Source organism: Amblyomma mixtum, chromosome 2 (genome assembly GCF_055824585.1).
Source record: "Amblyomma mixtum isolate Tamu chromosome 2, ASM5582458v1, whole genome shotgun sequence".
NCBI classification, from domain to species: Eukaryota; Metazoa; Arthropoda; class Arachnida; order Ixodida; family Ixodidae; genus Amblyomma; species Amblyomma mixtum.
In genome coordinates this window covers 79,829,296-79,853,425 of record NC_143013.1, presented here as the reverse complement: position 1 = coordinate 79,853,425, position 24,130 = coordinate 79,829,296, and the positions used below count along the sequence as shown (strand labels likewise).

Here is a 24,130-nt window from a genome sequence, read left to right as displayed (position 1 = left end):
AAGCTAGAGCTAGGGGAATGGCAACTACGCAGCTTAGCTTTGAACTCTAGCTAAGCATAAAACGCATACAAAATAAAGTAATTACATTTACTGCCAAATGTCCTTCATACTACTTATTACTAAGCATGGTTCTTGGAAGGTATACAGAAATGTGCTACGCGGGTAAGTAGCAGTGCCATTGACAACGTAAATCGAAAGCATGGCTGCCCGCACGGCGCTTACATGCCGCGAGTATGCTAACACCAAAAAACTGCTGTTCATTGCATGGTAAGAGGAATTTAGCCCATCACCTTGCACAGATATTGCAGAGGCGCATATTTATGCTCATGTTCATTATGGTTATTTTTCGCCTTGTTGCTTCAGTCGTGCGCCAGCACGATTCGCATCTACTCAGACGGCGCCTAGCACATCGTCTGCAGGTGAGTGAAAGTAATGTCTATCTAAAGAAATATAATTTATTCACGCCCCCTCTTTAATTTCAAATAGAAAGAGTCATCACTGGTGAAGTTTCATCGGACGGACCGCCAAAGGAAACCATTGTAATTCCAAAAAGAATCCAAAGGTATTCGTGATCGGCATTCGATGTCTTACTTTGGTGGCACGTTTAATTTCGGTGAAAGTTTCAAAGGAGCTTACGTTATGTCGCAGGGGGCCAACGGATATCCTGAAGGCGCTTGCATCGACTGTCCAACGCGTAAGATGACTGCGTTTATCGATCGACAGGACTGGAGATAACTTTTTGGGAATCTATTTCAGGATTTCACGGCACCCCACTACAAGTACCACGACGACCCATTCTTCATTCCTGCCAGCAATGTGGCCAAGGTTTGAATCCCGCATAGAACAGTTTATTGTTGACACATTTGAGTTTCATGAAATGAAACGATCCTTGTTTCTCTCTCCCTTTATTTTAGAGAACCTACGCGCTCGCGAAGGAATCGGGGAAAAAAGCAGCCAAGTTTTTTCTCGACAAGTATCCAGACAGTTTTTTTCACAACCCTGCAGAGCCCAATGTTGAGGTTTGTGGCGGCATGCATTTAAAAGCCTTTTATGATATGCCATGTGCAAAATGGAATGACTTATACTATTTGCTGTGCATATGCAGGCATTTAATCCCAAGAAGAAATACACCGCTGAGAGCGAGGTTGAAGAGAGTGACCTCGTAATCTGTATTGAAAAAGTTGACCTCGACAGTGCTGTCATTGTCTACCAAAACCTAAACGCAAAAGGTGCGTACACCTTGATGCACACTTGTGTTCCACTTGTGTGCCCACACTTGTGGGCTGTAGGTTTTACACGGATTTTCAAAGCTGCTTCAACGTCCTCCACAGGTGTATCAGTCTCCCAGGATGTGCTACAGTCATTTCTGGAGTTGCTGTGCTTTTACAACTGTAAGCAACCACTCGACGAAGATCTGACTGAAGTAAGTAAGAAAAGCTGCATGTTTAAGCCGGCTTTACAACCTTCAGACAATTGTGAGATCACGTACAGCTGCTATCGTGCTCACCGCTGTGTGAGAATTTCTGCCATGAAATTCTGGCTTCAAATTCCACTTATAAATAGGCACTTTGATTTCAAAAATTATTGACATTAAAAATTATGTTGCATAGCAAAGATGAGTCTTCCCTCCAGATGTTTCACATTTATTCACACTTACCTGTATAGGTATGGCCAAAAACAAACTTACTTAGAGTTGAAGTGTAGAATGGGAGAAGTAAGGTCACAGTCTGTACCAAGGAGTGTCTCTGCTTATTATCACCTAAAAATTAGCCGTAGTCTGCACCACTTGCGTACTCTGCCTCTGACCTTCAGCTTTCCTTTTAACGCGATAGCATTAAGGCTCCCGGTCCGTGGAAAATCTAGCGTCATCGTCGTCAGTGTTGTGAGCTAAAAATCTGGTGGCCCACCTGCCACCTAGGTCACGTGACCTTGTGATGTCATCACAACTTGCCCACTGGATTGTGGGAAGTTCGTTCACAATGTGGGGCCTACAGACCCCACTGTTTGCTGTGTTCGAAACTGCCACCTGCCACGACAGTGGTGCATCGTTTAACCGCTGCACTGCTGCACTGCTGCTCCAGGAGCGGTGGGAGGACTCATTGCGATCTATGAATGTAAAGTAGAGAGTAGCCAATTCTGCATATATGGGCAAGTAGGCAGAACCTGAGCAACAGAGAAGGAGTACTTGTGCGGGAGGGATTTCGAATGCTATTACATTGTATTCTTGAGCGTAGAGAGAGAGAGAAATGGACGGAAAGGCAGGGAGGTTAACCAGGCGATGCCCAGTAGGCTACCCTACATTTGGGGAGGGGAACAAAGGGGGAAAAAAGGAAAAAGAGCGGCAATGAAATGAGTTTTCTAAGTGTCCAGTGACCACTATGTCACGGGGACAGGGGCGCGCACTGAAAACTTAAAGATTATAGACGGGAATACAACCTCGAGTCCCTTAAGAATCGCAGGAGCGCTTTCACCGCTTTCCTTTGTGAGGAAGGTTGTGTCCAAGGCCCCAGAACGTTGGACTCTGTTAGAGGACGCATAAATTAAGCATTATGTGATGGTAAAAGAAAGAACAGTGTCCATGTCTGCAAAGTGATACACAAAGAGGACCCCGGGCCGCTGAAGGTACCCATTAATGCTATCACATCATACCCTTAAGGCAGAGCTTAAGTTTCCCCTCAAGTTTTTTTTATTCCTACTAGATAACCCCAGTCCTGCTTCATATCATCTTCGCTAGCTCACTCTCATTAACTAGTAAATGATGTCTCAGTTGTCAAATTTACTCATGCATCAGACACACTTTTGCACTCCCACACTTACACTGTCACCTTCGTGGTTATGGGGCACAGAGCTTAGATGGAGGCTGATAGAAGGTAGCCTCACCCACACCACTTGTGTACCGCGGGTGACTGTGAGGCAGAGGAGCAACTGGATTTCAGCTACCGAAATCTCATGAATTTGAGTGCCAAGTCAGTTCCCGCAACAGAGCCTGGTAAGCTGGTCTAGATGACCTGCCACCTGACAGACATTGTCCAATTGCTCCGAGGAGGGCACTCCGTGATGAGATCAATAATTGCATCGCTGTGCCAATAGACCAAAAACCTCACTGGGTGTGGCAGTTGGTATCTCTGCTTACTGCCGGCAGCAGGTATCAGTGATTGGAGAAAAAAAATTCTGACTGGAGGGGATGCCCTTAGCATCCAACTATTCACCTTTGGTGCCTCATGCTTATGGCAGCTGAAGATAGGTACAATCTCTCCAGGTGTGCTACAGTTGCACACATGAGCTCTTTCCAAAACATAAAAAGCAGGATCGTAAGGACTGTCAGAGGACTATAAGGACTGTGAAATTATGTAAACAGACAGCTTATATTAATCCTTCTACCCCTCTTGTTGAGTTTTTGTTGGCAAGTTAGACAAGAGCATATCATCGTTAGCATCTTACCACTTTGCCTGCAAGCATTTTTTTCATTGGGTAACACCTTTCGTGTGGCACAGCTTAGTTGATTCGGAGGTTTTCTTTTTTTTTTTACGAAAATGTTCTTACTGCACAAGTTCTTCAACTATGCCTTTCAAGGTAGAAAGCTTTCATTCTGTGTTCTCAGGATGTGAAATACAAGGTGCTGCTGGATCACCGTCTCACTTACATTGTCATGCTCAGTAGCTAGAGCTGTAAAATTCATGCTGCTGCCCACTGTATGTTTATCCTTTTGTGACTCTTTGCATTCATTCTCGCCACTGACAGGAAAGATGGCAGCGTCAAACGGCCCCCAGAGAAACAAGGAAGTCCTGGAAGTAAGCCCCTTTCTGGCGTACTTAATATACATTACTAGTGTTTCGGCAATATCGTATGGTAAATGTGCGTAAAATGCCATGTAGTAGTCAGGCAACAATATTTGAAATTTTAAATAACTTGTAGCGCTTGTAGTCATCTCGTACCACCCTTTCTCTTTCCAGGGATGGTTGCCTGGCTGAAAAAGTATTTGAAAGCATTGAAAATAAAGATGGAAGAGCCTATGCTGCTCTCATCCAGGGTATGGCAAAGGTGAGTTGCATGTGCTGGGCCAGGGTGATGTGATGTCAAACAGCTAGCTTAAAGGTGCACTGAAGAGGAATCTGAACTTGTCTTTTTGCCGCGGGAACTCAATCTACATGTTCCGAGCATTCTTAGAAACTGCGATGTACTGCCCTGTGTGGCCGATTTCCCCAATTAAATCGAATTAACGTCCGGCTCCCGCCTTCTTTTTTTTTTTAATTCTGCCTCGTACGGTGGGCGGAGTCGACCAACGCGTGGAGCGCCTTTCACCTAGTCCCGTGGCGGCTTGCCGCTCTGCCATCGGCGGAGTAATACGTAGTAGTACGTAGTAGCAAATAGTCCGCGCGTATTTTTATTTCTTCAGGCTTATTTTGCGGCTATATTATCTGCGAATGAAACTATTTATTCACGGAAACCTAAAAAACAAAATAAAGCGAAAGCAAAGCCTCCACGGGACTGGGTGAAAGGCGCTCCACGCGTTCGTCTACTCCGCCCACCGTACGAGGCAGAATTAAAAAAAAAAGGCGGGAGCCGGACGTTAATTCGTTTTAATTGGGGAAATCTGCCACACAGGGCAATAAGTCGCAGTTTCTAAGATTGCTGGGAACGTGCAGATCGAGTTCCCGCGGCAAAAAGACATGTTCAGAATCCTCTTCAGTGCACCTTTAAGAAAGGAACTGTTAATAAGTGGGCTTAATAACTTTCTTTATTTCCTGTCCCCAACCATGTAGAAGCATGCATGCCTGATTTTCATCACGGCTTTTTTGGTCTCCCCTTTCGTGTGGTAAAATGTATCAATGCTGCCGACTCACAGAGGAAGAAAATATAAGGGGAGGCCCCACATATCTCAGACGCATTGCGGAAAGAGTTCTGGAAGTCGCCTGTCATCCCTAAGTCTACTTAACCCTTAATCTGCCACACCCGAGATAACTCGGGCTAGCACATATGCACACCCCCTGCCTCTCCCGAGTTAACTCGTTTTGGCTATTTAACTCACCCCCTGCCGCTCCCGATAATACTCGTGTAAAAAAAAACTATGCCAACATGTAGCGCCATCTATGGAGAGACTCCGTAAATTCATAGGTCTTGTAGGATAAATTTTAAACAACAGATGGCGCGCATGTTTCCACATCCGGGTCACTTCGCTCTGGTCTGCGCACTTCAGCCATGAGGCTATGTGGCACACTCGTCCGCGCTTTGACGGATGAAGAATTTCAAAATTGCTTGTGAATTCGGAGTCCAATGATAATGAGAACGAGGAAGGAGCCCACCTAAGTGCCTTGTCGAGTGATGACAGCGATGAAGTCCCCCTGCCACCGAAAAATCCGCGTAAGAAGAGGAAATCCGACAGGCCAGATTGGTGCTGGAAGATTTGATTCAGTACAACTAATATCTATAAGATTATCCTGAATAAACATGTCTACATGTCCTGCAGAGCATTTTAGGGCGTTACTAGAAAAAAATTTCCAGGAAACTAAAATGCAAAAAAAACCCGGCAGGGTGTGTGCAGATGTGAGAAAAAAACCTGGCAGCGAAAGGGTTAAAAGGCAAATAGCAATGGCTTGATTGTTGCTAAGGGGTAGTGTGGCGACTGGCACCCAAGGAGCATTGGCGCCACAGGTAGCGGGAGGGGAGCAGGAGAGAAGGGAACTGCCCACATCATCCGCGGTAATTTCACGTGCAGGATGGCTTTGCATAGAGCAACATCACGAACCTCTCCTTGCTTTTCTTTCCTCCATGTGCTCTGCGTTTTCTTAAATGTTGCCAGCATCCTATCCTTAAAGGGGCCCAGAAACACAATCTTAGTTAACTGTTTTGCCTGTTGATTGCATACAGTGAGTTATAATGGTGCTGTTAGCGTCAGTAATGCCACGTACATTCCGTTTTTTAATATTTTAATGTCCTCCCAAAAACAACTTCATGGCTCTGATGGTGTCGCCACACAGTGGCGGGTTTTTAGCAGCGGATATGACATCACCTGGCGCGAGCTTGATGATCGGACAAACAGTAAATATACTGCAAATTGTGTGAATAAATAGAGACACATTTTGTCACCTGTCTGCGTTTTATATTAGATCAACAAAAACAACTTGTCTGTCTTAGATAAAAGCCCTGCAAAGCAAGTAAAATAAATATACACCACCAGGGGCGCTCTGGCATGGAAACAACACTGCCAGTCTCAGCAAGAACGAGTTACAGAGAGCAGGCAACCATGGAGTACAAACTTCCGCGACGTGCTCTGGCTGGCTGTTTTGATTGGTTGCGCCAGGTGCCGTCATTGGGAGAGCGAAATAGGAGTGGGAAGCCCCGCCAAAATCGAGTTGAGGGCAGTGTTTTTTTCTTGTATTTTGAAATTTCTTCACTGAATAACTCCCGTTCCTGTGCATCGATTCCTGTAATTCTTTTCAAGTCAGCATCTGTGTGACATGAAGAACCCACCTGAAGTATAGCCGGTATTCCCCCAGTCAGTGTTTCGCAGCCCCTTTAAAGCACACTTTTTTTGATAATCTGGGTGCATTAGCTTTCAAACCCTATCTCATTTCTCCATTTGCAGCACTACCATGTTGACAAGGCCTATGAGTTGTTCCAGGAAATGCAGTCAAAAGGGATGACACGTAAGCATCTGTGGCTCTACATACAACGCCTCCAAGCAAACTACGTACAAAACTAACATCTGATTTTCTGTGGTTGCCACCGTCGAAATTAAGGTTCACTACGCTAAGATGTGTAGTACTAATGTTATGAAAAGAAAGTTCGCTAAAAGGAACCTGCGATTCTTAGAGCGGAGTGCTTCCACTCGTAAAGGCGCCATCTTTCACGTTGCAGCTCCTCTCGAAATGTACAACTGTCTCTTGAGCATGGTGCCCTTCCTCAGAGAGAGCTACGACAGCCGGTGGGAGCTGGCAAAGGTGAGCGTTCCACATTTCATCTCTGCGCCCGGCTACAACAAGCTCGCTAAGTATCTCTGTTAGCTTGCACCATGGTGAAATCTCTCGTAATTGAGACAAAATGCAAACATCTTGTCTGCTGCCTTCGGCTGATAAGTTAGAATTCTTCTTGGCCAGCGTGCAACATTAAACTTAGCTGCCTGCATTGAAACATTGTGTGCTGTTCTTTTTGGATATTTTTACAACTGTCTGGCTGTGCAGTGTAGTAAATGTGTGAGCACATTTTCACGGTCTTGGAAAAAGTAAAAAAGAAATTTATGGGACAACCAGGCATTTGATGTGACAATTCTACAAAAGCAGTTGGATTTGCCCTTGATGATTACTTTGATTCTTTTTGCTCTTAGCTGAGATTTTTTTCCGAAGGGTGAAAGTGGGTGGAGGCGGGTTTAAGGGGCAGTGGGTCGAAGGGTGGTGGGGGGGTGTGCAGATAGGTGCTAGATAGTGCCTGTGGCGGGTGAAGATGGGCAGGGGTGGGGTGGGGAGGTGGATTGAGGGTGACGGATCAGGGGTGGTGGTGGGGAGGCAGATGGTGGGTGGCACTTCTGGAGGGTGGAGACTTCACTTTCCAAGGCTACAGACAGACGCCAACATTTTCGCATTGCGACACTAGGACTGCTTTTGAAGCTGCTTTTGAAGTGAAAAAAAGGTCTGCAGAGTACCTTACTAAGGAATGCGGTTCTCAATGCAGTTCATCCGAAAAGACCTTTCTTCAGAAGCTTTAGATGCCATGCCTGCTTTAGCGATTGTGATCGGATGGCATCACGAGACTGCAGTCAATCAAAACTGACGACAACTTTTGAATACCTATGTGCACACTACAGACAAATAATTCATTATTTTTTATTTTTCATAATGTTGTCCTCTGGTGCAAAGCTGACGCTGAATGTATAAGAGACACTTTCTTCTTTACTTCTGCTCGTACGTCTTTGTCGGCATCTGCTTATCTTTCATATGTTCCTTTTTTTTTGCTCAGGAAATAATGCTAGGCATTGAGAACAGTCGTCTCAAGCCCAACATCACCACCATGAACACTGCACTTGAAATTGTGTCACGGTTTGGGGCTTCACCTGCTGCGAGAAAATATGCCCTGCAAGTGTTCTCTGAGATGAAGCACCTTGGCATCGGTACGTAGTGTCTCTTTGATATGTAGTGAAAACAGTGTTCAGTGAACATTGTTAAAAAAGTGAATGCTGGCACATCTAAAACCGGCACCCCTTACAAAGTAACCACAAGAGATAGAAGACTAAACAGTGAGAGTCACAATGCGAAAGCAAAGCTGAACCGAATAGAAGTGCCTCAAAAGAACAGTGAGGCCAAATTGAAGTTGGTCTGCATCGATAGATTACCACACTGCAACAACAAAGATGTTAGTTCAACTGAAAGCAGAGCTTTTATAAGCTAGAAAAGGCCAAAAATGAAATGTAGGCATCGCCAGCTCTGGCTTTTCTCACAAGCCAACTGAGGTGATGGCAAGACAGGCTTTTTTGTTGCACAAATCACTGAGTCTAAGTTACATCACCATCCTCTTTAAAACGATGACCATGGAGTCTTTTTCAGTCATGATGTCATGTCTTTAACTGCGAAGTTTCTGAGAAAGCTGTATAGCTTTCCTTTGTAGCCGTATGGCTGCGCTTGGGTGGATGCCAATGAGTAATTACTCCCTTATTACAAATCTACTCCACCTTGGGGGATTCCCCTAAACATTTGACCAACACTGTTCCCATTTCGAGTTACTGATCAATTCGCTCTCGCCCTACCATAAGCTTGCTGCCCCGGTTAGCTCAGTTGGTAGAGCGACTGCTCCGGTGAAGCGGTGGTTCCGGGCTCGAACCCCGGACCAGGACGAATTTTTCTTTAACTACGAAGTTTCTGAGAAAGCTGTATAGCTTTCCTTTGTAGCCGTATGGCTGCAATCGGGTGGATGCCAATGAGTAATTACTCCCTTATGTCATGAGACAAAGGAAAGGCAAACATAACGGATGAGATTAGGAAGTTTGCAAGGGTAGTGCAAGCACTGCTGGCACAGAACAGGTTGAATTTGAGATGAGTAGGAGGGGCCTTTTTCCAGCAGTGGACATAATTGGGCTCATGGTAATGGTGTACTAAACATGGGAATAGGTAACAGCGGACCAGTAATGATATTTAATATATGGTTTCGTTATCGTTCTTATAGTGTTACAGTTTTATTACCCGGTCTGCTTCACTACAACAGGAAAAAGAAAGTGAAAGGAAGGCACTGTATATTAAGTGGCTGCAGTAGAATCTCAATGATACGAATCTCATGGGGTCGCAAAAAACGTTCGTATCATCCGAAATTCATATCAACCAATAATAAAAATCTACATGCCGGAGCAGGGAAAATGCATTCTTGTAGATCTGTTTACAGCCAACGGGACTAACTTACAGCCGTATGCCACCACTCACTGCTAGCAATGCGTACTGTGTGACTGGCGATCGCAGTGTTTACGACGCAAGCACAGCACTTAGTGCTCGCGGGTACGGTCATGGCTCCCATGTTCCTACATCCGTAAGGGCATGGGAGTGCATTCAAACCATCCGAAATTCTATCCATTGTACACAATGCTCTTTGGCCGGGGACTTTTGCAAATTCTTATCGTGTTGAAATTCATATGTTATCGTATCATAGAGGTTCTACTGTAGGTCAAATGTTTAGGGGAATCCCCCAAGGTGGAGTAAATTTGTAATAAGGGAGTAATTACTCATTGACGTCCACCCGAGCGCAGCCATGCGGCTACAAAGGAAAGCTATACAGCTTTCTCAGAAACTTCGTAGTTAAAGAAAAATTTGTCCTGGTCCGGGGTTCGAACCCAGGACCACCGCTTCACCGGAGCAGTCACTCTACCAACTGAGCTAACCGGGACGGCAAGCTTATGGTAGGGCGAGAGCGAATTGATCAAGCTTGCCGTCCCGGTTAGCTCAGTTGGTAGAGCGACTGCTCTGGTGAAGCGGTGGTCCCGGGTTCGAGCCCCGGACCAGGACGAATTTTTCTTTAACTACGAAGTTTCTGAGAAAGCTGTATAGCTTTCCTTTGTAGCCGTTTTGCTGCGCTCGGGTGGATGCCAATGAGTAATTACTCCCTTATTACAGGTTCTACTGTACAAGGAAATAAGACTAGTGCTGGCAGTGTTTCAAGGAGAAAGGCAGAACAAACACATGAATACCTGCATTGATTATGATCGTGTGCCCGTGCCAGAAGTTGTCAATGTAATCTAGGCTGATCCACAGTAGAACTTGTTTGACATCTCTTGGAGTTGTGCCAACAAAAGCATTTTAGCTGACACTATCCAATCCTTTTCAGAGCCAAGCCTAGCCAGCTACTACTACTTACTCGTCATTTTCTGCAAAACACGTGAGTTGCTAGTTGCATGCAAGCCATTCGCTGCTCATGCAATGAAACTGCCACCACTTATTTATGATTCGACACAGGAGGTTCACCAAGCACTATACTGCACAGCATCATGACGGAGATTGAGAACAAGTCTTTTGAAGTAAGAGATCCCAAGGATGGTTCGTAAGCCTTTTTTTTTTCTGTTATAATGTCTGTTTATGCGTGATGTTCTTGCTTGCATGGACCAATTTCTTCAAATTTGTCAGTGTTTTCTTCATCTCATAACGACAAGGTACCGACTTTTGCAAAAAGAATAATTGTGTCCTCTTGAGCAACATTTGGCTGGTGGGTCAACCTGGCAGGTATCTGACATCTAGCACACCGAAGCTAGCACAAACTCAGGCATTTGCTTAGAAATGTTATAGGTGGCTGAGAAAGCAGGTGTGTGAGTGTATCCAGGATTGCTGAAGGCATACTAGCGTTTGAGCCTTTGGGAAGTTGGAGATGATTTTAGCTAGCCTTTGACTTTTTTCTGATCAGTCACTTTACAGAGTACAATGAGCTCGTTCATTTCATTAAAATGTTGAATAGCACTAAGTGATTGATCTGTTGTAGGTATTTCATTCTGGCATGCACTCATGCTAATTGAATACAGAAAACAAATGTGATCACAGGAAAGCTTGCTATGCAGAGTAGCGACAAGCCAGATGTTGCGCTTCGACCACATTTTGTTTTTTTCGTCTAACTAAATACTTCAGTGATTGTATGATAAACGAAAAACTGTGTCTGTCATGTCTGTGACTCAAGCTTTCAGTTAAGTGTCTTCACTTTTCTCACTTTTTCTCGTACAAAGGTATGTAACATATACAAATGAAGCATTGCACTAAGTCATCAAAGCAACAAATTATTTTCCTTAGTCAAGGTATTTCTTAAACAAAAAGAAGCATAGTACACTCACTGACTGTCAGAAATCAGAATTTCTTTCTTTAAAGGACAATTCATGAAAGTTAGTTTTAAAAATAGGCCGCAGTCTCTACTGCCAACTGCTTAGAACAGGTGATTTACAGGAAAAAAAACCTACATTGTAGCGTTGTCTTTTTTTGACACGTTCTGCACAGACAGAATTGTGCTTGGATTAATGACATCTTAGTCAAAATCAAGAGGAAGAAGTGGGCTTTGGCAGGGCCTGTAATGTGAAGGCAAGATAACCGCTGGTCCGTAAGGCTAACGGAGTGGGTTCCAAGAGAAGGCAAGCGTAGCAGGGGGCAGCAGAAAGTTAGGTGAGCGGATGAGTTAAGAAGTTTGCGCGGATACGGTGGCCACAACTGGCAAAGGACAACGTTAATTGTAGAGACATGGAAGAGGCCTTTGCCCTGCAGTGGCCATAGTCAGGCTGATGATGATGATGAACTGTATGTAAGTTTCATGCAACGTGTGAGCTTCTTGAACCAGTGATAGCCTGTGCACCATTAAAGCCACTTTTGCATTGATATCATTTCAGTGTTCTTCTTCGTGAGTGCAATGGATGTGGTGAGTATTTCTTCTAAGTTTGGCTCACATACTAATTTGCCGTGAATTAAAGTTGTGGCTTACAACCTGGCATCTGTGCTGCAGTGTCACAACCACCTGCTCGACAAAGAGTTGGCTTACAAGGTTCATGAGCTGTTGAACTATGGAAGCAACTATGATTTGATAGGAGATTCGTTCAAGGAGTCGATATACTAGTAAGCAAACTATGAACCAGCAGAATTTTTGGTGCCTTGACATGACGTTTGCAGTTTCCTGAAGTAGCTGATGAATACCTGTTCTGATATTGCAGCCAGCACTTCTTCAAGCTGCTTTGTGCTACAGAGAACATTGATACATTCTTCGACATGTACAACAAGTATGTTCCCAACGTAAGTTGCACTGTGCTTTGCGATCCTAGTCTCGAGTGAAAAAAAGCAAGCATCAACCATCTAGCACTAATTTTTCAGATTTACACGCCAGAACCAAGTGTTGTGTGTGACATCATAGAGGCCATTGACCTGAATGATGCCATCCACTATGTTCCCCAATTGTGGACAGGTAACTATCATAGACACTACTATTAGTATTTTCATATTTTCGTAACATCTGCACCACTGTTATTGCTGTATCCTGGATACAAAAAGAATGGGACATTTAAGCGATCATGCAACTATACTTGTCAGCAACGGCTTACAAGGTCAGCTCAGAGAGGCCATTATTGACAAATGTGCCACCACACTGACACTGGCCGTGCTTGTAGTATTGCACCACACTCATATGCTGTTGATACTGGCAGGAATGAAAAAAAAAAAAAAACAGAGCAGCTGTTCATGTCCATGCTGTTCATTCGAGGTTCAGTATGTCTGTTCATTGCAAGCAGTCAATCAAAATGCATTACGGCATGCACTCCAAGAAGAACGTCGCCCAGTTAAAGGTGCACTGAAGAGGATTCTGAACTTGTCTTTTTGCCGCGGGAACTCGATCTACCCATTCCCAGCATTCTTAGAAACAGTGACTTATTGCCCTGTGTGGCCGATTTCCCTAATTAAATCGAATCAACGTCCGGCTCCCGCCTTTTTTTTTTTTTAATTCTCCCTCGTACGGTGGGCGGAGTCGACCAACGCGTGGAGCGCCCTTCACCCAGTCCTGTGGAGGCTTTGCTTTCGTTTTATTTTGTTTTTTAGGTTTCCATGAATAAATAGATTCATTTGCAGATAATATAGCCGCAAAATAAGCCCGAAGAAATAAAAATGCGCGCGGACTATTTGCTACTACGGACTACTACGTATTACTCCGCCGATGGCAGAGCGGCAAGCCGCCACGGGACTGGGTGAAAGGCGCTCCACGCATTGGTCGACTCCGCCCACTGCACGAGGGAGAATTAAAAAAAAAAGGCGGGAGCCGGACGTTAATTCGATTTAATTAGGGAAATCGGCCACACAGGGCAATAAATCGCAGTTTCTATGAAAGCTCGGAATGTGTAGATCGAGTTCCCGCGGCAAAAAGACAAGTTCAGATTCCTCTTCAGTGCACCTTTAAGATTGAATAGAATACAATGTATTTTAGTGACGTTTATTATCTCTCTCAAGGTTGCTGCAAACCAGAGCATTGTGGCTGGTGAATTGGGCTTCAGATATGCCATCAAGCTTCTTTTCTGCTACAAATGGGCCTCAATCCAGCAAAGTGGCTCTCTAGATGATGCCGCTGTAAAAGTAAAAGATGTCTGATGTTGTTTGTGATACTTAGTTGTGCATAAATGGTGTCGCTTCACAGCTCAGTGCAGCGCAGAACTGCTTGTTCACTGCCGGGGTCTTCATTTCTGTAATGTCATTCTTAATGTTAAGAAACCAATGGCCCAGTCCAACCATTGCTGCCGGGTTCATATAAGTTATACGAGGACATGTTCAGAAAAAGACCTTTGACTCCATGTACCAGCAGTCTTGCTCTGTTAAACTGCATGTTAGGTTTAAATGCTGCTGTTATTATCTGCAGAACAGATTATTTTTGTGGAAGTGGTGTAGCCTGAAGTGCACAGGGTCCGTACATCACCTTAGCAATCAAAGCATGAAAGGTATTAAATGCCACTGCTGGCTTCTGCCTGCTGCTTATCTGCCTTGGCAATGTCCCAGAATTATGAAGCCAAGCCAGCAAGCAAGTGACTTGCCTTGTTTGTGTTTCCGTTTCAGATATTGTTCTCTTCAGACAGCACGAGAGAACCAACGTCATCAAAGCTATGCTTGCGCTAATGGCCAAGACAAAGCGGCCAGATGACGTAAGCAGCAGTTTGTGCCTGTTCTGCTTCTTTTTTTTTTATCTACAGCATGCTCCTTTGTGATGTCAAAGAACTCAGACATCGGTCTGAAGCATTACGAGCAACTTGTGTTTTTCATAGACATAGTTATTCAGGTCCCAGGGTGGGGCGTACAGAAAGGCTGCCAACGAATAATGAATTCTCTGCGATTGCGTTTCACCATGCTTTCAGGTTCAGGCACAGTTGGCTGCGATTGCGACAGACATCAATGAAAGATGCGACACACCAATTCCAACGCGGCGGCTGCAGCCCATTGAGTAAGACGTGCAGCATGCTGCAGTGCTTTTTCCTTCTTCTTTGTACAGCTTTAAGGTGTACATATGCGCTTTTTCAAATGCAGGATATGACGTTCCGTGATTACACTGTGTAAGCAGTGACGGGACTGGTTGAGATGCAAGGGTGAAATCTGACTTGTTTCTGACATTACTTAACACCTCTGCAAACCTTCCATTTGGCTGTACACTGCCATGAGAAGCACATATATTTACTATTGACTTCAGTTCTACAAAGAATTGCTGTACTACTCACTGGAAGTGAGTGCACAGAGAGATCCATATTCGTGCACTCACTCACTTCAAAACGTCAAGCGTGGTTTATGTGCTGTGGGAAATGAAGCTCAGACTTGGCATTTGCATTTCTCCAGCTAAGTGATGATGATGATGATGTTTAATAACATGAAGGCAGCTTGGCCAAACGGTGCCATGGCATTAGTTGTTTGCTATACAGAGGGTTGGGGTCAGAGAGTGACAAAGTGGAGGCCACTCGTGAATTGTTGCTCTGGAATGGTGTGGTTATGCATCCTTTGGCAAGAAAAGTTACTTGAGCAATGATATAAATGGAGAGCAAGACATGAGGGCATGATGTATTGTATATATATCTATAATTGTTCATTTCTGCATTCGTCAGTCAGGTGCTTGCTTCTTTTTCTCTTTGTTGAAATGGTTTATTGAAATAGAAATTTAAAAAATGTGCAATATCATGGTACTGACATGATGCAAAGAACCAGCACCACTCAATTCAAGCAAGTGGCCGATTGTAGTAGGACTGACCTAGCAATGGCAAAAGTAACGTACTCTTGCCGAAATTTGCACAACAGGTAAACCACTGACATTTTGGCGCTCATAAAGGTGCCTTGATCACAATGAAACAAAAGAATGTGTTGGTGCGTTATATGATGACAATTCTTCTGAAGGAACATGTGTGTATCTCTGGGAGATTGCCTCATGTCTGGTCAGTCATACATGGCATCGATTGAGTGTGCAGAGGCTCCTTAAACAAGAATTTTAATAGTGCTTTTTTTTTCGTTGGAAACCGCAATCCTAGTCAGTGTGGGACCGTTGTCTTCATATTGCTGCTCTAAAGCGCTTGAACGAGTATTGTCTTGGATGATGTCATTTTGGATTTGCTTGATGCATCCCTTGAAATTGCCTTTTCCACGTATGTAGGCAGTGTCGCAATTACTGATGGGCTTGAAAGTCGTCGTGCCACAGGTTGTTTTAGACTGCAACAGTTAGTGTTGCCCGCGTTCTGCATGAAAAGTTTATCTTCGAGAAACTTGTTTTGATATAAAGACAGGCATGAAAAGAGATCTTTGTGAACCTTAAAGGTGCACTGAAAAGGAATCTGAACTCTTCTTTTTGCCGCAGGAACTCCATCTACACGTTCTGAGCATTCTTAGAAACTTCGATTTATTGACCTGTGTGGCCGATTTTCGTAATTAAATCGAATTAACGTCCGGCTCCCGCCTTTTTGTTTTTAATTCTCCCTCGTACGGTGGGCGGAGTCGACCAACGCGCGGAGTGCCTTTCACCCAGTCCCGTGGTGGCTTGCCGCTCTGCCATCGGCGGAGTAATACGTAGTAATCCGCAGAAGGAAATAGTCCGCGCGTATTTTTATTTCTGTGGGCTTATTTTGCGGCTATATTATTTGTGAATGAAACTATTTATTCATGGAAACCCAAAAAACAACATAAAGCGAAAGCAAAGCCTCCACGGAGCTGGCTGAAAGGCACTCCACGCGTTGGTCGACTCCGCCCACCGTACGAGGGAGAATTAAAAAAAAAAGGCAGGAGACGGACGTTAATTCGTTTTAATTAGAGAAATCAGCCACACAGGGCAATAAATCAGAAGTTTCTAAGAATGTTCGGAACGTGTAGATCGAGTTTCCGCAGCAAAAAGGCGAGTTCAGATTCCTCTTCAGTGCACCTTTAAGTAATACATCTTGCTTTGATGTTGTGCTCACTCCATGTACTTTACTTATTCTTTAACTCTGGACGCCAAAAAAGATTTCTTAGGGTCATAAATGCTACTGAATTACAGTGTTTCCTGAAGTGTTTCTACCCTCCACTGCTATAGATTTTTGCAGACAGCACGTTCTGTCATTGTATAGTACATAAAATCAATTTAACCCAGTAGTGCTTCAAACAAGGCCAGTTGGTGCGATTGCATGGTATTAGAAATGCGCTAGCTTAAAGAAACAGGGCACGATGGAAGGATTACACCTTTTTTTCCTGTTTCTATGAACCATTGCAGCCGTAACATCATTACTTTAGCTTTCAAGTGGCCAGGCCAGGCGTTAGGCGTAGTAGGTTTTTGTGTTAGTTGTGTTTTGTTACACGCTACTATTGAAGATTTTATGGCTACTGCTCTCTATTGTGAAATGCTTGGAAAGTGAAATTTTTCACAGAGGGCAGTTCGTAAGGCTAGTGTTAATGAATGAAAAATTCTCATTTGAATTTTACTTCTGTTCACTGGTCACAGGTCATAAAGGTACCATTTTCCAATGTTCCTTGCTTGTTTTTTTTACCGATCCTCAGCTGTTGGGTAAGTTGATATCATAACAATTCTGCCACACACTGCAGGTGGACAGGACAGATGTTTGGTGACATGATGACAGTGTTTTTGAACACGAAAGACAGGCTGCCTGATGCATGGTAAGTTTGTGGCAGCCACAAATTTGTGGAAGCATGGCATTTCACCTGTTGTTATCACTTGTGCCGTCCCATTTACTGCTGCGTATAATTTTTTGGGGCCTCCCCCGTCACTGTCACAGGGCTGTTATGCAGAAGCTGGACAAAGAACAGCACAGAATCTTGGGTTACCCAAGGTAGGTGAGCAACCTTTGGTGGCAAATCACCACTGTCACATGAACCCCGTCTTCTGTTTTCATGACTTCTAGCCTGGAGTGCTTGAAGAACTTTGCCCAAGCGGTCCTCAACAAGAAAGATGAAGAAAAGGCATTTGTAAGTCATCTTCCGCACTGCGTTTTCTGTTGGCAAGCTCTAATAGCACTGGTCCAGCTTCAGACCATGTTTCAATTGTTTCAGTCTATGTGCTCACAGAAAGTTTGGAGGACTATAGACACCTAATTTTATTGCATGTTTTATCCTGTAAAGTGATGCATTAGATATTGTAGTCAAACACAGTTTAAGCCTGCGGTGAAGCTTCATCCACATTCAGGACCACCGGACAGAATTCCTCCACGACGAAAAAGTAGATTGTTGTTGAAACTTTCGTTGCGACCTGAAGAAGCAGCTTATCACAAGAAAAAAATTATGAGCTCTAGAAATCCGATATATGCTTTGTTTAGTATAATCAGACGTTAAAAGCTGGTACTGTTGCAATAGGGGATATTCAAAATTCCGCAAGTGCGCTTTCCCGCATAACAATGTTGCCCCCAACAAGATGGCGGACCATGCGTTTACAGCTGAAACAAAGCAAGAAAGACTGGTTTTTTGTTTTATTCTTCCAAAATACGTTTCTTACATTCTAGCCACACCTTTAGCGCCTGTCCTGAAGCCCATGTAGTTCCTTTATAGCGAAGTCGGCCATCTTGTTAGGGGCAACATTTTATGCGGGAAAGCGCACTTGCGGATTTTTGAATATCCCCTATTGGCCAGCAGAGTAATATAGAACGCCGCAGACTGTGGCTAAGTGTTAGCAACTGCTGTTGTTTTAAGTTGTATCGTAGTATAAAACACATAAATCACCGCATGGTATTTGCCTATGGCCGCTAAACAATTTGTAATTGGATTTCTTCTCTCATGCTGTTTTGATTTCTGCTTCATCAACCCAACAACGGCAATGACATGCAGTTGAACTTTAGGTCGTGTGAGAGACACGGAAAAACTACAATATAAGCGCTGATACATAGTTTTTACTCACTATGGCACTTGAACAAGCCTGTTACTTGAGCTAGAATTAAAACGAATGGTGTATCAGCAGTTATATTACTGTTTTTTTTGTGCCTCACATGACTCACAAGTTCAACTACATGTCACAGCCATCGTTCGGTTGATGAAACCAAAACCGAAAAGCATGAAGAATAAATGCAATTATAAATCATTTAGAGTTCGTTGCCGAATACGACGAGGTGCTCCAAGTATACGAATGTCTAATTTGAAAGAAGGAAACACAAAAGCAAAAATTTGGTATCTATTGAAACCCATCATGGATGGTATCTATTGTCTTCTAAGTTGGAATTTTTTTGCAGCAGGAGTCAGGACCAGGAACAGTGCAGATTCATACAAATAAATCTCTGCTCGTCCCTTAGGCAGGCATAAGCACCTTCATGTGTCATTGTTTTGTACTGGCCTGAGAAAATTCCCATCTGATTATGCAGTAGTAGCTATTACATCAGTCTTTCATACAGTGCCACAAGACGCATACCTTGCTACTTATGAACTCCACCAGTAGTTTTCTAAGGATAAGCATGAATCACAGTCGACCAGAAAAGAGCATCAGTGGCACAAGTGGATGTAAGCGTGCCGCGTTAGATCACAATATCGAATTTGTTATGTTATGCAAATCTTTCATACTACAACTAACAAATATGAGGGGACAAGGAAGGGGAATGAGGGGCTCGTTGTAAATATGACAGAAGCCAACAGCCACAGAAACCAAGGGGCACAGGGGATTTTTTTTTAATTAATTTATTTTGTGGTGTTCATCAATTTAGAATATTACTTAGAATATTAATTGCTTAGCGAGGGCCTCGATTCTGGCAGCCTTGATGCCATAGGAAGCATAAGAGGGTTCTCACACAGCTTCCACCCTCTCCGTTCAATGACGTTCTACGTCACACCTGCGGTAACTGAGGACGTTCTACATCCGCCGCTTATGAACGTGTGTGGCGCTGATGAAAACTCTCAAGGTTAAGCTACTTGTAAACATAAAATACCCCCGAAAGCAGAAGGTTTGACAGCCGTTGCCGTAGCTCAGAGGTAGAGCACCGGACGCGTAATTCGGAGGTCGTCGGTTCGGATCCCACCGGCGGCATGTGGTTGTTTTTTCTTCTGCTTTTCTAATCAATTAGCTTTAAGCAATGACATATTCAGTAATATTCTAAATTGATCAACACCACAAAATAAATTAATTAAAAAAAAAATCCCCTGTTCCCCTTGGTTTCTGTGGCTGTTGGCTTCTGTCAAATATGAGGGGAGTTCCAGAAGTCTGTGCAATTGTGTACATGGAGCAAATGTAGCTGACAGATTTTTATGCTGCTTCTGCTCTGTCACCTAACACCTCTCCACTAATTTTGCGAGCTCCCAATTCATTATGGAGATGAATAATGAAGGCCTAAGCGAAGTTGTGTGCGTTGACTTCGCTGATGAATATGAAAAATCAAGGACAGCATGTATGGGAAAAGCCATGTGCATTGAGAAGACATCAATGATGGCAATGAGAAGACATCAATGATGGTAGAGCTTTCAGTGCCAATGAAAGAATAATTTCGGGAGTATGATATGTGGGGTCTAATGCCCCAAAGTGACACGTGGGCTATGAGGGAGTCCGTAGTGGAGACCTCCGGATCAATTTAGACCACCTTGAACTTTTTTAACGTGCACCAGCATCACACAACACATGGTGGTTTTAGCATTTCCCCAAAGGTGGCCACGGTGGCTAGCCGAGCTCCTAAGCCACTCCGGCGGGTCAATTTCATGATGTTTTTAAACACAGATTCACTGCCATCAAAAGTGTGCTGACATGGATGAAGATTAAGTAGAGAAGCGAGGAAAGAAAATTCTTTACCCAGAATGAGAAAAAATTAAGCAATAAAAGAAACTTAAATAAATGTGCACAAACTTCTTGAACTCCCCGTGCATATGATGTGGTCTGTGCTGTACCTCTATTAAAGTGTTACTGTGCCTTTTCCCCACCAGTTCTGTGCAAGGTACGCAGCTGAGATTGGCTTCACGGATGTTGGAGAGCACTTACGGCAAGGAGAAAACTTCAGCAAGCTTTCCGATAACCTGAAGTAAGGCATCTTTCTTTCATACAAACTACTTTCCATGGCAAAGCATCTAGTCAAGGGCCTAATTTCTTGCAGCATTTTCTTGGTTTGTTTTTGTACATATTTTATGAAGACTTATCATTACTTAAAGACTGTCACTACTGGTATAAATCTGATTATGACAGTATGCATTGTAAACAGAGTAAAAATGATCTGAAAGTATGAAGAATTTCATAGGTTTTGTTGTTCTGCAAAGTACACCGGTTCATCAGTTTCTGAAGCAGTTTTACATAACTTTGGCACAGTTTTTTTACACATCCATACTGCCTGTTTCAAAAATTAATTTATGCGTAATTTGTAATTCTAATTTAATATGAAGTGGGGTTGGAAAGGCAATTTCTGGCTGCATGGAAAGACAGAAATTAAAACTGGGGAACAGTATATAGTGGTAATAGGTGTTGCTACAGCAGTTATGACTGAGTTGAACATTACAATGTTCATATACAAAAGCATTCATATCCTGCAAACAAAAAGATTAAGAAATCTTCCAAAGTAATATTTTGGTAAAGCCCACAGATATGATTGCACAGCCCTAGTAGGCAGTCTTGCTCCTTTAACACAAGTCGCATCAGTTTGTTACTGCAGTAAGCACTCTAAGCATTTGCCCAATTTATGTAGGGGCAAAGCAGGTTAGAGTTTGTGACAACACTCAGGCTGGGTGTATATTGATTGATTTTTACGTCCTAACACAGTAGTTCAGGCTATGAGGCATCTTACAATGGAGGACTCCAGATTGATTTCAGCCACCAGGGGTGGGATGGTTTCACACGCACCAAACCCTGGTTAGCCTTAGATAAAATGTATTGAAGCACCTGATGTGAAGAACATGTTGAATGTTCAGCATACTGTTAAACACTGCTTGCAAGCATATTGTGTACGACTGTGCAGCATACTCAAAAGTTGAAGGTAAAAGGGTGACCTGAATCCTGATTTTCCTATTGCAGGGAGAAACTAAAAGAGCTGCTGGACACAACAATGCTTGGGTCTTCTGAAGACAATGGCAAAGGAGACTGAGACAAAGAATTCATTACATGTGTATTATAGTAATAGCGTAATAAAAGTCTGGCTCATTCTCACAACACACTGTGACAAAAGCGAAGTCATTTAGGTGTTCTCTGCCCTGTTAACAAAAACATCTTGTGTCAGGATGAAAGAACAACTTCTTTCAGCATGTCAGGATCATGCATAAGAAGTTTGTAATAACACTTGGCCTGAGTCCGAAGAAAAGGATTGTCGTCTTCACACAGGACATCGAGGACTATGCCAAGCAAGTCTTGCACTTCGCATGGCCTCGCAAAGAACAGTCTTAGTGTTGCGCTTAGGAGATGCTGCTTCACGCTTTCCTCCTGCTCTCGTATGTTCTCAATATAGTCTTCAAGTATGTACACAGAAGGCTCGAAATGTAGACCATGCGTGGAAATAATATCAATAAGGCTGCACTTGAACTCGGCACTTGCACAAGTCCACTTCCTTTTGACAATGCTGTCAAACACTTTGCTACTATCTTCAGACTTATCGAAATTTAGTGAACACACAGCTCCTAGGACATCTGACACTAGAACCTCATCTGTTACATTCAGCAAGGGAAGCAATTGAGAAATCAGCATTTCCTTTGCAGTACTGTGCTTGTTTGCTAGGGAAGCTATGAACTGCAAAGCACATCTTCGAACACCACTGTTGCGATCCCTGCAGTGGCCAAGAAACTGATTGCATATTTCAGACAAGTTGCTCTCATGAACTAAACACTTGAGTATCCTCATTTTCTTTACCTTCAGTGCAGGTGGCTCAGAAAGCCAACCATAAAACTTTTGCAGGTGGGGCCTGAAAATGTCTGGATACGCTTGCAGAAACTTCTCAACCCAGTCAAGCACTGTCCATGTCATTTCCTGCTCACAAAAGCTGAGGCTGATTGAGAGTTTTGACCACACCTGTGAAACTCCTTCCACTTGCAAATGGCTTAGTAAATTACATGTTGCATGATCAAACAGTTCAAAGGCACTCAGTTGTACTGCAATGCTGTTTGAAGTCAGGTACACGTCAAGTGCATTGACAAACATTAAAGCCTCCTCCTCTGTTTTAGGCACATACTTCTTCAGATACCCAAATACCGAGATCACATCCCAATTGTTAAACACGGCCAGTTGTTTCAGCAGGTATGATGCTATCCTCTTGTTCACAGTAATGCCGCCTTCAGCATGCAGGATCTCTTCCAAGGCATGCAGACACTGCACAACGACGATGGGGTCTTGATCCCTTATCATGGCGTACAATTTATCGGCAAGGTCCAACTCGTCCACAATGTTTGCATGGCAGAGATGCAAACTCAGCGTGCAGGACACCGCCGCCCTCCGAACGTGAGCACTGGCATCTTCGAGCCCAGCCAGAAGTCTAGGCACAGCCTGTTCCATTACTCCAGGCACGCTGAAAAGCGTGTTCAGCGCGAGAGCACGGTAGATGGGGTTCGGGTCTGCACTGTCCTTCAGGAGGCAGTTGACGGCAAGCAAGCCAACCTCTTCGCTGTTTCTGCATCTGGAACGTAGTCACGAATGCGACCGCATTTGAATGTAAATAACTAAAATGACGCGAACTTAAACGACAGCGCATCGTAGCCACTTGGTACAGAAGGCTTAAAGGCACATTGGAGCACAAGCAACTCACCGTGTGACAAAAAGACACGCGACTTTCTTTGACAGTATGTCTTGGGAAGAAAGAAGTTTCACGAGACTTCCCGTTAACGGCAACAGGTCTTGGCCGCTAGCAATAAGCGTGTAGAGCTGGAAAGCAAGAGCGTCCTTGTAAAAAAAGAGAGAATACAGTCGCAAATGCTTTTTTCTTTAAACAGACTGCGTTTCAACATTAATATTCGCCTACCTTTTTGAGCAAACTTCTGGTGTAGCGGACATCGCTGACGCCCAAGCACTGATCTAATTGTGAAGCAAGCCGACTGATTTCTGTCTGCATATTCAGTGTCTGCACGTCAGGGCTAATATTTTCGCAATATAATTATGTTGTATGCCCACTAAATTAGCGCCGCATTCGGTCGTTTAGTTTGCACACAAGATTCAACAGTAACATCTCGGAACAGTCAGCTGAGTCGCCGATTAATAAGCATGGGCGCCGCCATCTTTAAAACGATCGCGCTAGCGATCGTCATGCGGATCAACACAGAGCCCTCTCCGCTTGCTCAGTTTTTTTCTTCTTATTATTATTTAGTCGCTTTGACTCCAAGCAGGGGTGAGCACAAAATATCACAATAAAATACCATAACATACAAATGCACTTGCATAAACAGACGCATGATACGATCATACATATCAAACGAACACATTCAAAGGTCACACACTGAAGGTGGTGTCCAACTGACGGCGGACATTGCGTCACGGCGCAGCTTTGTCACGTGAATTTGAACTTCCGGGTCTTTTCTGTCGTTTGGTTTGCGTAGGAATTGCTTGCAGACGTGCGGTTTCGGTCTTTCTTTTCTTAATACTGGCGCTCACATTGCTGGAAAAAGGATGTTGTGCGCTGCCACAACCTGCAGAAACTTCACTGCAACGGAATGCAACATGTTCCGAGTGCCAGCAAGTACAGGGAACGGCAAGAACAGTGCGCCGTTGCGATCCGCTGGCAGACTGCCTGCGACGGTCAACCCTATACTGTGCTTCGAGCATTTTGTTGGCGGCAGAGTTTGAG

The 24,130-nt window shown here is 43.9% G+C and overlaps 2 protein-coding genes and 1 non-coding gene across 5 annotated transcripts; 2 read left to right on the top strand and 1 right to left on the bottom strand.

The window, feature by feature from the left end:
* Positions 1–128: 128 nt before the first annotated feature.
* On the top strand, positions 129–21,521 carry LOC149359857 (small ribosomal subunit protein mS39). 2 transcript variants are annotated; one of them, XM_089571964.1, is made up of 26 exons: positions 129–267; positions 364–419; positions 487–562; positions 649–694; positions 757–825; positions 915–1,019; positions 1,106–1,229; positions 1,311–1,423; positions 3,742–3,791; positions 3,954–4,041; positions 6,587–6,647; positions 6,859–6,941; positions 7,954–8,104; positions 10,300–10,350; positions 10,428–10,508; positions 11,831–11,859; positions 11,944–12,053; positions 12,149–12,227; positions 12,306–12,396; positions 14,025–14,110; positions 14,321–14,406; positions 17,010–17,081; positions 17,201–17,254; positions 17,327–17,390; positions 20,310–20,404; positions 21,385–21,521. In XM_089571964.1, the coding sequence occupies exons 1-26, from the start codon at positions 200–202 to the stop codon at positions 21,452–21,454; spliced, it is 2,058 nt and encodes a 685-aa protein (XP_089428090.1). In that variant the 5' UTR covers positions 129–199; the 3' UTR covers positions 21,455–21,521. The 2 variants fall into 2 exon arrangements, with proteins under 2 accessions (XP_089428090.1, XP_089428091.1); XM_089571965.1 differs by having other exon boundaries at positions 130–267; positions 1,332–1,423.
* On the top strand, positions 9,907–9,980 carry TRNAT-GGU (transfer RNA threonine (anticodon GGU)). The gene has a single exon. It is a non-coding gene; the product is annotated as a tRNA-Thr (tRNA).
* LOC149359856 (AP-4 complex subunit beta-1-like) lies at positions 19,591–23,596 on the bottom strand. 2 transcript variants are annotated; one of them, XM_089571966.1, is made up of 3 exons: positions 23,312–23,596; positions 23,099–23,232; positions 19,591–22,969 (listed from the first exon to the last, which is right to left on the bottom strand). In XM_089571966.1, the coding sequence occupies exons 1-3, from the start codon at positions 23,399–23,401 to the stop codon at positions 21,583–21,585; spliced, it is 1,611 nt and encodes a 536-aa protein (XP_089428092.1). In that variant the 5' UTR covers positions 23,402–23,596; the 3' UTR covers positions 19,591–21,582. The 2 variants fall into 2 exon arrangements, with proteins under 2 accessions (XP_089428092.1, XP_089428093.1); XM_089571967.1 differs by having other exon boundaries at positions 23,099–23,214.
* Positions 23,597–24,130: the final 534 nt, after the last annotated feature.